General features: G+C 42.4%; 1 protein-coding gene across 2 annotated transcripts in view; it reads right to left on the reverse strand.

Annotated features, from left to right (window-relative positions):
* The window catches only part of PTGFRN (prostaglandin F2 receptor inhibitor), a 95,750-nt gene that overhangs the window by 41,219 nt on the left and 42,170 nt on the right, over nucleotides 1-12,361 (reverse strand). For both annotated transcript variants that reach the window (XM_039519824.1, XM_039519813.1), the window contains exons 4-5: nucleotides 8,837-9,220; nucleotides 3,452-3,877 (exon numbers count right to left, since the gene is read on the reverse strand). In XM_039519824.1, coding sequence (XP_039375758.1) covers nucleotides 3,452-3,877; nucleotides 8,837-9,220 — 810 coding nt within the window. The remainder of the gene's footprint in view (nucleotides 1-3,451; nucleotides 3,878-8,836; nucleotides 9,221-12,361) is intronic.

The following is a 12,361-nucleotide window of genomic DNA, read 5'->3' on the forward strand; positions in this document are numbered from 1 at the left end:
AAAGGGAGATTGTAGCTAGAACAGATGTTCTGACAGGATTGGCATTTAATGCAGTTACCTTTAAAATCTTTTTAGTTGCCTTAAGTTACACTACCTCAATATGTGCACTATCCCCCCTCTAGGTGGTGCTGCAAACACCAAGGTACTGTTATCTAAGGCAAATTGGAAGGTTAAATGTAAGGGTAATCACTATACAAGCATCTCCAATGCACAGTCTACAAGTGAAGAGTATCAACTCCTAATTCTCGTGAATCTGTCCTACACTAGCAAGTATCAAGAAGAGCTGTGAAAGGGTCACAATTTTTTTTCACTTCTATTTTCAGTTATTTCTGAAGCACAAGAATCATGCAGCTTCTGCTCACAATGTAAACCCGGGTGATTGCTGCATGGGACTTCAGGCCAAGGCCGGCTCCAGGCACCAGCACAGCAAGCACGTGCTTGGGGCAGCCAACGGAGAGGGACGGCATGTCCGGCTCTTCGGTGGCAATTTGGCGGAGGGTCCCTCAGTCCCTCTTGGAGGGAAGGACCTGCCTCCAAATAGCCACCGAAGAATGAAGCGGCGGCGGTAGAGCTGCAAAGTGCCGCCTGTCGCAGCTTCCCCCACACACACCGCTTGGGGCGGCAAAAACGCTGGAACCGGCCCTGCTTCAGCCCAAACAAAAAATCAATTAATTTTAGGCCATATATTTAGATTTTGTATAAGAAATGGAGGGTTTTACAAGGCCCGATAGTGTTTGTAGAACGTGTGGATGTCTACAGAACAATACAATTGAAAGGAGAAGTTCTCTCTTATTCGAACATTCCCATACGGTGCTGCAAACCCAAATTCAATAGCACTGGGTCAGGCATGACATCCAGACTTGCCTGGAATCTCCATGCAAGCAGACAACTTTGTTTATATGCAAGCAGCTGTGATGAAAGTAGTAAATCTCACTGTCAGATTTCTTTGGTATTAAATAACCTCAGGTACCATTAGTAGCATGTTTGTTTGTTTACATAAAAGTTAAGTTCGGTGTTGAAATAAAAATAAACAAAAGTGAAGTGACGTTAGATCTAGCCAAGATGCCTTCAAAACAAACAGAAGAATTTTACACAGACTATGTCAGAAACCAGTCATGACTGCCTGTATTTGCAAAGCTGAGCAAGCAGAAAAGCCTTTAAGCTATATCGGTCTCCTGAGAATGAACAAGGTGGATTAACAATCGTACATTAATGGACAAACAAGGCAGTTACTGCATAAGACAAGCCAAAAGAAGAGTCCTCAATCTCTACATGTGGCTTTTACATTTCAAGCAAGGAACTGAACACCCATGAATCCCAATGGATCAATGAATGCAGTACAAAGTCTTCTCTCCTTTCTGTAAAGCATGGACAGACACTGGTCTTTCCCAAACTGCGGTGACTCTCAAATTCTCTCAGTGTTGCACTAGCATCAGGGCAGCATTGCTAACCGTGAGAGAATCTCAGAAAAACCTCAGTGGAGGCACAAGCTGTATTTAGAACAGGCCAACTTTTGGCTCCCAAGGGGACATGCAAAAGGTTCTCTCTTTAGGCAAGCACCCAGGAGGTAGGCTGCCCCTTTTTTATTAGGCTTGGGAACAGCCAGGAACTCAAAATCACCAAAGATTCTTGTTAAACCAATTAGCGCAAGGAACAGAAAAGCATGCAGCAGCTTAACGCTTTTGTGGCTGCTGACTACAATGTGGGTGCACATCAGGCCCCACTCTTTTCCAGTAAATGTCTCATTTAGAAAACCCTCTGGCACTTGGGCTACAATAGTTACACTTGCATATCAGTGAACATTGCGAAACTAGCAGAAAGTTTGGAAGAGTACCAGAAACAGGAATATTTACACCTGCCACAATTTTTTCCACAAAAATTAACATGGGCAAAGACATCTCATAGCTCCAGGTTGCCTCAGCTGAACAGAAGACTGTTATACATGGCACACATACATGCTGCATGTTGTGGCATACAGCTTAGTTTCCTGGGGGCAACATCCCTTGTACCACAAAAGCAGGTTCTCTTCATCAGATGTTTCTATTAACATGGTGCTTGGTATTTCTGTTTGCACCTACTAGTGATCAGACTGAGTGCCTGCCATATTAATGATTGGACTGACTGCCATGTGAGGTCTTTCCTATGAATGAGATCACATCACTGCTGGAGAAGCAAGCTTCAGAGAAACATGGTAACTTGTTTGATCTTGCAGGAATTAAACCTCTCCATTCCCAGGCCAAGTTACAAATCGTATTTTGAACGTTATGCATGATTCTTACAGATCTTCTCTTTGCTGGAGCTGAATCACTGTAGGGATTCCCTTTGGTCCCTCTCTAGTCTGAGGCTGTGACCTGAGCCGTTTTAAACTGGTTCAAGCTAGCTGGGTTTTAGACATGGCTTTGCCAATCAAAGGTAGAGGGGACCAGACTGTTTAAACAAATATATCTTGGAAGATGCACACATTAAACAAAGAGAAAGTTTATAAAAGCCTTTTGCCTAAATGCTATGTTCTAGTCTAATCCCCCACTCAGTGACCCTAAATCTAAACTGGAACGCTGTTGTTAAACTCTGTTTTAAACATATTTTGGACTGACCCAAAAGTACCCAGATAGACGGAGTCAGCCTGAACCCATTTTAAACTGTTTTTTAGAATTGGTTGAGGTAATTTTTTTTTAGCCCCCTACGTAGACGGGGCCTCAGTGATCAACGGTCGAAGTCTTGCCCATCCAGTTACCCTCCTTCCAGCAAACCAGCTCTAAATGGAATTTCAGCACTGTATGGCTCTCACACTTGGCCATTATTTTTCAAAAGCCAGTTCCTTGCATGCCTGCAAGTTTCTCTGTGGTGCCTTCTTAAAGCCAACTCCTACAGGTAAAGGATGGGAGGGAGAAGACTACAGTTTCCAGGCTGTAAGCCTGTCAAAGCATGGACTGTCTTCATTTTGGGCCTTACAAAGTATCAAGCACAGGTTACCAGCTTAACAATAAAGGCATTACAGAGGCAGAGAGAATGTCCCAGTTGTTGGCAACGAGATGCATCCTGGAAAAATCTTTACGTGGGAGCTAAAGATCCTGACCGCTTGTGCTTTGTGTACCATGACATTTTTTTGAATAGAAGGCACAATAACCTCAGTGCCCTGGAGTGATTCCAGTTCTGAAAGTTACATTCTGCCTTCCTAAATTCCCACTGCAGTTTGATGGATACACTGTTATTCTTCACTTCCTTTCCAAAACATTGCATGATACTGTTAGTACCATTAAGTAGTTGCTCCCTTTCACTCCAGAAGGGGCTACAATTCTGTAGTGGATGAAACAAATCCTAAATGTGTATATATATAGCTTCCAAAACCCACTGGAATACTTCTGGCTGGCAGGTGCTATATAAGAGAAAGCTAAGAAATCAGCAGCTACCAGCAGCAAGAGATTTAAACCAGTAAGTGTGAAGTACCTACCTTGGATAGCCCAGAAAACACTGACCGGCGTGGAAGTCACATCCTTGGTCTTTACCCAGCTGTTGTTGTGGTGCCAGCTCCAGGCAGAGACGACACAGTAATAATCCCCTCTGTCTGCTTCAGAGGTCCACTGGATTCGTAAACTGAAAGTATCCACGGCCTGTTTAGAGAAAATTATTTCCCCATTCTGGGTCCTCTCTCTGCTCTTATCCCCAACCAGCAACGTCCAGTCTGCATCCATAGTGGCAAGAAGTTCATCCGTCACAACAGCGTCACTGCGCAGGCGCATTCTGTAGTACCAGGAGACTGTAAAACGTAGGTTTGCTTCTGTGTTCTGTGCATTCATGATCCTGCACTCCAGTTCTGTGGGGTCGTCTGAAAATTTAGGTGTTTTAGAAGCATTCAGAACTATCTGGTAGTCCAGCTCTGCAAGGGAATTGGGAAAGTAGGAAGAAAGTCAAGAGAACATGTTAAAAGTAGCAAGTAAAAAGCAAACACCCCAAGGTAACAGTGAACACCAAGTGTAGTCCTGATATCTGGAGCTATCAAACACAACACATAAAAAGCATGTGGGCTAAATATAGAAGACCTGTGAAATCAGGGGATTGGGAACCTGGACTCTGGCTCTGCCATAGATTTGTGCGACCATCAGCAAGTCCCAGAGACCAAAATTTTCATAAGTGGCCTTTTATTTAGACATCCAACTTACTTGTTGAGCTTGATTTTCAGCTCTCATGGACTTTAGCTGGAGTTGCCAGAGTCCAGCACTTCAGAAAATCAGGTCCAAAGCCTCTCAAGGTGATGTGGCATCTGAGAAATAATGTTTCCTTCCCTGGCCTGTTCGCCAACATCCAAGTGTGCGGGTTTCAGTCTCAGATTTTAAATCACCTTCTGTGTTTCCTAAGAGAGCTCAGGACACTTCATTCTCAAGTTGCAAACTGATTGAGATTCTAATGACACCCCATCTCCTCTCCCTGTCCAGGATAAAACGGCCATCTCCAGACACCACCCCATCCCACTCACTGTCCCACGCCCCACAGATCCCCAATACCAACTCCTGCCTTGGCCCTGGACAACCCCAACACCTTGTCAAGGTTAACTACAGCAAGCATCCTCAAACATTTAGCTGATTAATATGACAACCAAGGATGCATGTACCAAAAGCAATTTTGAGCTTGAACTGTGAAGTGGTACAACCCACATGGAGCTGGAATTTCTTAAAGTTCATAGTTTAAGAGCTGAGTGACTGAATCTAAGGTTGGAGAAGATGGTTGTCCTGACCCAGGAAATGATGAGACAAGGTTGCATGACTTTGTTCTCTACTAGATTACAGAGACAGCAGACTACAGGCTTGTGAACTGAGATACTATGGTAAGACTCTCTCAGCACTGAATTTTAGTTACGGAAATAAGTGCTTTCTGCTAATAAGACAAGGCTTATTTTTCCTGTATTACTTTTTTTTAATGTTACTTGAAAAACATCAAACGTCCTACTATTTTCTGACTAGATATCCCAACATTTTGTTTTTGTTTTCAACAAATTTATTCTTTATTCCTTTATCTTGTGGTTGATGTATTAATCTCAGAAATAGGAATTGTCTATAATTGGGACAGAGAAGAAAATGCAAGTCTAAAATGTAGCCACCTCTGAAACATGGCACTAGAACATGTTAGTGGAAACGCTAGGAGATAAGCCCTAGTGCCTTTTCTCTCCAGGTGAACTAATAGTCTCTGGGAGCATTTGATAGTGCAATTCCACTTAATCTGGCTATATCTACACTGGAAATCTTAAGGGAATCTCCTGCAGTTGCTATCACTAGTGCAGCTTCATCAGTGCTAGCAACCATGGGAGCACTAGTGTAGACTAGACATCAGTCGTTTTAATCATTGGTTTTTACAGGATTAGATGACAAGGGTAAAAATGCAAGAAGCTAGTTTACACTACTGCCTCCGTGGTTGCTGGCACCAGTAATGGTGGGAAATTTCCCTAAAATTCCCAGTATAAATAAGGCCTAAAAAAATAATGCACAGAATTCTGGTTCCACTGTGGGAGGCCATGAGACCCAGCACCGCAATCCTTGAGCTAAATCCTCACAGGTCCTAGACAGCTAGACCACTCCTCACATCCTATTTACACACAGCAATAGTCTTCAAGACTTGAAACTGAAGGACAAGTTACACAAACCATACTGCAGTAATCTGACCCCTCCAAAGCCAGAGGGGTTACAATTCAAGAGTGGTAGCTACAGACGGTTGTGTCCTGTGACTGCTTTAGCAGCTTGGTACAAAGATGGGAGAGTTTGAAGGCTGAAGTTCTTCTCAGGCTGGGAACAGGATGAGAAAAGAGCTGAAAGAAACAGTTTTCAGCTAATCACTTTAGTATTAGTATTAATTATTAATTATTATTATTATTGAGGAGAAGGAAGGATTGCTAGGGAGAGTTTTGGCTTTGACAGCACCACTCTGGCTAGGCACGTCACACTGACAAACACTCTCAGACAGAGGATTTAAAAGGAATAAAAGGCTCCCTGGATAAGCCTCATTCCTCCACTCTGTCAGCTGTCAACGGACAGCCTCACTGACAGTTCAGTGACTTAATACCTCGTTAGCACTGAACTTCAATCAAGGAGGTGGTGGTTAGTGGTGAGTTTAGGATGCAGTTTAGAACCTCACATGCTGAGAACACTTCTCCCACCCCCTCACAGCCCTAGGCAGCAGTTATCATCTGAGGAGTAGCTTTTATACACTCCTGCACCTCAGCCAAGCGGTTAGAGAAAGGACAGGAAATTTCCGCCAGTCTAAGCGATGCTTCAGACCAGAGACAAAGTGACCTTCTGCAGCCAGGTTTTGAAGCCCAGCAATGTAATGGGAAGTTGGGAATGGCCAGATGATAGTTTGAAAGGAAGAAGGGGACCAGCACGGGATAGCAATGGCAGCCATCTCAAAGCATATTGGGAACATTTTTTAAATGTTAATGGCTAATTTACTGTTTTGGAAATGCCAAAAAATATGCCTATTCTCCCTACAATGCATGTGGGAAATAAAGAGTAACCCAAAGAGGTCTCAATGGGACCATCAGCCTCGCGACTTGGCCATTCACTTCTGAGTACCTGGGTTCAGACCCTAATTTAGGATTGTTGGCCTCCATTCTAATCCTCAGACCGGCACCACAGTTTGGCATTACTGCCAGTGTCTGATCAGGAATGGCTCTGAACTGGAATAGTAGGAGGCTTCAAGCCACAACTGAGTGCACTGGCAGAACTGGGGGGAGTGGGGTAACTTGCACACCAGCCTGGGCACTAACTGGTACTAGGCTCATTTAACTCTGAAAGATAATCAGTTCTTTCTGGATTTTAGCATAGAGAGTGGGTAGAAATGTCCCCTCTCCCCCTCCGGGTTTGAAATGCTGTCAAAACTAATTTAGATCCTAAATGCAAAAGTCAAATAAAGAAATTGTTTTAATCATTCGTTGAGAGAGGTTGACATGTCATGGCAAACTGAAAAATACAGCTCTTTAGAAATTCTGCTTAGGTTTGGTTTTCTGGATCACTCCAGCGTGACTGTTCGCTTCTCAGGATATTTGCATAAAAACAGGATCTTTGTAGCTTAAGAGTTCAGCCAGGGTAATGCAGAGCAAGAGCTGGTTAATTCACCATCTTTGGTGTAGGCAAGACACAATAGAATATCTCTTGCAGCGGAAGTGGGCTAGATGAGCCTACTACGTCTTTTCCGTCTCCAGCTTCTATAATTCTACATCATAATCCTGTCCACAAGAGTTAACACCTTCTTGTCAACTGTCTGTAATGGGCCACCATCTTACCACTTCAAAAGTTATTTTTCCTCCCTTGGTATCCTGCTGTTAAGTGATTTATCTTGTTAGACTGACCTCACGCTTGGTAAAGCAACTCCCATCCTTTCATGTATTTATACCTGCTCCTGTATTTTCCACTCCATGCATCTGATGAAGTGGGTTCTAGCCCACGAAAGCTTATGCCCAAATAAATTTGTTAGTCTCTAAGGTGCCACAAGGACTCCTCGCTGTTTTTGCTGATACAGACTAACACGGCTACCACTCTGAAACCTCACATCACAGATGTAATTCAAGGATTTTTAACATACCATCTGAACTGGAGGACATAACTTACTCCTAAGTGACACACGGTATGACCTTTGACTTATAAAACAAGTCCCTTGATGTCATATGTCAGGGATGAGCCTGAGAAGGAGCCAGAATTTACCAGTGTACATTGCCAAAGAGCCACAGTAATATGTCAGCAGCCTCCCCTCCGCTAACCCCACCCCTGACCACCTCCCACCCACCGGCAGCTCTGCTGATCAGCGCCTCCCTCTCACTCTACCTCCCGATCAGTGGCATGCAGGAGGCTCAGCGGGGCTGGGGGGGAGAGGAGTGAGGGAACGGCAAACTCAGGGAACGGGTGGAGTGGGGGCAGGGCCTGTAGCAGAGCCAGGGGTTGAGCAGTAAGCACCCCCCAGCACATTGGAAAGTTGGTGCCTTTAGCCCCAGCTCCGGAGTTGGTGCCTATACAAGGAGCTGCATATTAACTTCTGAAGAGCTGCATGTGGCTCTGGAGCCATAGGTCGGCCACTCTGTCATATGGTATTAAGGGTCTCTATAATAAAGTAATATAGGGGAGACCACTAAAAAGTAATATAAGGTCAGTAAATTTATGACTGGATTAGACACTTGTGGTTAGTGCGTGGAGCCACGAGAAGTTACTGTACAAAGATTGCCTGGCTTGGTAGGCCTGTGTACAGCCAAAGACACAATTCTTTGTATATCTGTAAGTTTAAAATTAGAAAAAATCACTCATTTATAAAATCTTAAAACTTATTTACAGTGAATAGAAAATTCTGCTAGTCCAGGGAAACTTACATTAAATGGTCACCTGCAAACAAACACCATCCGTCTGAATATTGAGGCATTCAGTGAGTGCAGTATAAAAACCTTTACAGAACAGATTACGAAGTCACACTTATGGAACAACCGGTCATAAAAGAATAAATATAACCATCCCCATAGGGACTGTTGTCAGGCTACCAAAGGTGTGGAAGCTCCAAAGTTCACCAGTTTACGTAGGTTGTAGTACAAGGCCTTTAGGCTCCTGGCAAATCTCCAGCATGCCTCTCTTTCTTAAAATACATGACAACAGAGGCCAGAAGAGTGGGTGTGAATGGATCCGTATCGCAAGGGACATGGATAAAAAGACCCTGGCGCAGGAACATTTTTCCATATCTGTGGTCAATAGGACAGTGGGGTGGCCAGAACAGACCCTGTAATGTCTTTGCCTTGCACACTCTACAGTGGAGTTGAACACAGGAAAAGAATGGCTCATTATCTGTTGAGCCTCAGGATGGAGCCACTCACCTAATGCTGTCACCACCACGCTGACTGCCGAAGAGGTCTTCTCCACCACTTTGTGCCAGCTCCCATTGTGCTGTGGCACCCAGACAGCTGCTTGGCAGAAATAGTAGCCAGAGTCTTCCACACCCACATCACGCATCAGCAGGTGATAGGAATTTCTATCCACGTGACTCAGGCTGATGAGGGGAGAGTCACTGACCACAGAATCACGGTCCACACTCAACAAAACCTGGGCATCTGACAAGGTATCATCATGTGACTCACTGAAGTACCACGTCACCTGAGCTTGGAAGATGCCACTTCTGTCTGTTGTGATGTTGCAGGTTAGGTCCAGGGAGTCCCTTTCAGTCACAGACATGTTGCTTGTGGCAATAAGCACATCCAGATCTTGAATATTAAAAAACAAGACAAGTGTTAGTTTCAAGAGTTTGTCTCAAACTATTTAGTGCCTAATGCTCTGGTACTGCAAGGTCTCAAGTAACTTCAGCTCTCTGCTTTCAGTGCTTAGTGACTTGACTACAGGTTTGTACCGATCTAAAAAAGTTGCAAACTATCAGTGTGTATAGGAGTTAGGACATGGGAGGGAGAAATCAAGACTTGAGTTTTTATTCCCAGCTTTCCCACATACTTCCTGTCTGTGTTTAGGCAAGGAACAACCTCTGCATTTGCTTCCCCATGAGAAAAATGGGAATAATATTCCCTTATCTTACAGAGGTGCTGAGACACATGGGGCCTAATTCACAGAAGGCAGAACTCCTATTGAAGTGCACCCATTTGTATCAGAGATGAATTTAGTTTCTGTCTAAACAATTCTGAGCTCTGATGACCAAAATAAATAAATAAATTAAAAAAAAAAAAGAGAAAAAAAAAGAAGCAGCAGCAGCTACAGAAAGTTAAGTGTGACTTAATGTAAGCAGCCATGGCCAAATCTTGAACTCCTGACTCACCTTAAGGGGGTTGCCAAGACCAGAAATGAAAGTGCACAGAGGACAATGGTAGTTCCATAGACTGCTGCTTCTTCACATACTACAGTGTCCAACATACACTACAGATTTTACAGCAATGCAAATAGCTACTCAGTGTTGTTGTCGCTATGTCAGTCCCAGGATATTAGAGAGAGAAGGTGGGTGAGCTAATATAAAATTTATTGGACCAACTTCTGCTGGTGAGAGAGACAAGCTCTCAAGCTACACAGAGCTCTTCTTCAGCTCTGGCAAACTTACTCAGAGCATTTAACAGGTTCCTCTCCTGGCCAGTGGTTGTACTCAGGCCACAGAACTCATGGTCACAGCCAGCATTCAGAGAGGACCTTTGTGATCAGTAGGCTGGAAAGCTGGTGACAGCATCAATTTAGTTTAGTTTAAATTAGGGCTGTTGATAATCGCGTGAGTTAACTGCGAGTAAACAAAAAAAATTAATCACAATTAATCACCATTTTAATTGCACTGTTAAACAATAGAATACCAATTGAAATTTATTAAATATTTTGGATGTTTTTCTACATTTTCAAATTTATTGATTTCAGTTACAAACACAGAATACAAAGTGTACAGTACTCACTTTATATTACTTTTATTATAAATATTTGCACAGTAAAAATGATAAAGAAAAGAAATAGTATTTTTCAATTCATCTCATACAAGTACCATAGTGCAATCTCTTTATCGTGAAAGCGCAACTTACAAATGTAGATTTTTATTTTTTTTTGGTTACATAACTGCACTCAAACACAAAACAGTGTAAAACTTTAGAGCCTACAAGTCCATTCAGTCCCACTTCTTGTTCAGCCAAATGCTCAGACAAACAAGTTTGTTTATGTTTGCAGGAGATAATGCTGCCCGCTTCTTATTTACAATGTCACCAGAAAGTGAGAACAGATGTTCGTATGGCACTTTTGTAGCCAGCATTGCAAGGTATTTACATGCCAGATATGCTAAACATTTGTATGCCCCTTTGTGCTTTGGCCACCATTCCAGAGGACATGCTTCCATGCTGACGATGTTCTTTAAAATAAAAAAAAGTGGTACTTAAATTTCTGACTGAACTCCTTGGGGGAGAACTGTATGTCTCCTACTCTGTGTTTTCCTCACATTCTGCCATGTATTTCATGTTATAACAGTCTCAGCATATGTTGTTTGTTTTAAGAACATTTTCACTGCAGATTTGACAAGACGGAAAGAAGGTACCAATGTGAGATTTCTAAAGATAGCTACAGCACTCGTCCCAAGGTTTAAAAATCTGAAGTGCTTTCCAAAATCTGAGAGGAATAAGTTGTGGAACATGCTTTCAGAAGTGTTAAAAGAGCAACACACCAATTCGTAAACTACAGAACTCAAACCACCAAAAAAGAAAATTAACTTTCTGCTGGTGGCACCTGACTCACATAATGAAAATGAACACGCGTTGGTCTGCACTGCTTTGGATCGTTATCAAGCAGAACCCGTCATTAGCATGGAAGCAGGTCCTATGGAATGGTGGTTGAAGCATGAAGGGACATAAGAATGTTTAGCACATCTGGCACATAAATACCTTGCGACGCCAGCTACAAAAGTGCCAGGCAAATGCCTGTTCTCACTTTCTGGTGACATTGTAAATAAGGAGAGAGCAGCATTATCTCCTGCAAATGTAAACAAACTTGTTTGTCTGAGCGATTGGCTGAACAAGAAGTAGGACTGTGTGGACTTGTGGGCTCTCAAGTTTTACATAGCTGCATTCAAAAATAATTTTTTTTAACATAATTCTACATTTGTAAGTTCAACTTTCACGATAAAGAGACTGCACTACAGTACTGGTATTAAGTGAACTGAAAAATACTATTTTTTTCATTTTTACAGTACAAATATTTATAATAAAAAATAAATATAAAGTAAGCATTGTACACTTTGTATTCGGTGTTGTAATTGAAATTAATATATTTGAAAATGTGGAAACATCCAAAATATTTATATAAATAGTATTCTAGTATTAACAGTGTGATTAATCCCATGATTAATTGCTATTAATTTTAATTGTGTGATTAATCATGATTAAAAAATTTTAATTGCTTGACAGCCCTAGTTTAAATAATGAAAAGCATGCATTAAGAGGGACTTTCATATTTTTCATCTCCTATGCTTTGTTAACGAGTGCTATTATTTACCTCCTGCTGCAAGACTTGTCAGGTGTCTGTTACCTTGTTCCCTCTCCTTCATTTGTCTATTTCAGGGGTAGGCAACCTATGGCACCCGTGCCAAAGGCGGCACGCGAGCTGATTTTCAGTGGCACTCACACTGCCCGGGTCCTGGCCACCAGTCTGGGGGGCTCTGCATTTTAATTTAATTTTAAATGAAGCTTCTTAAACATTTTAAAAACCTTATTTACTTTACAGACAACAGTTTAGTTATATATTATAGACTTATAGAAAGAGACCTTCTAAAAACGTTAAAATGTATTACCGGCACACGAAACCTTAAATTAGAGTGAATAAATGAAGACTCGGCACACCACTTCTGAAAGGTTGCCAACCCCTGGTCTATTTATTTATCCACA

The sequence above is a fragment of the Mauremys reevesii genome, linkage group 1 (genome assembly GCF_016161935.1).
Source record: "Mauremys reevesii isolate NIE-2019 linkage group 1, ASM1616193v1, whole genome shotgun sequence".
In the NCBI taxonomy this organism is placed as follows: Eukaryota; Metazoa; Chordata; order Testudines; family Geoemydidae; genus Mauremys; species Mauremys reevesii.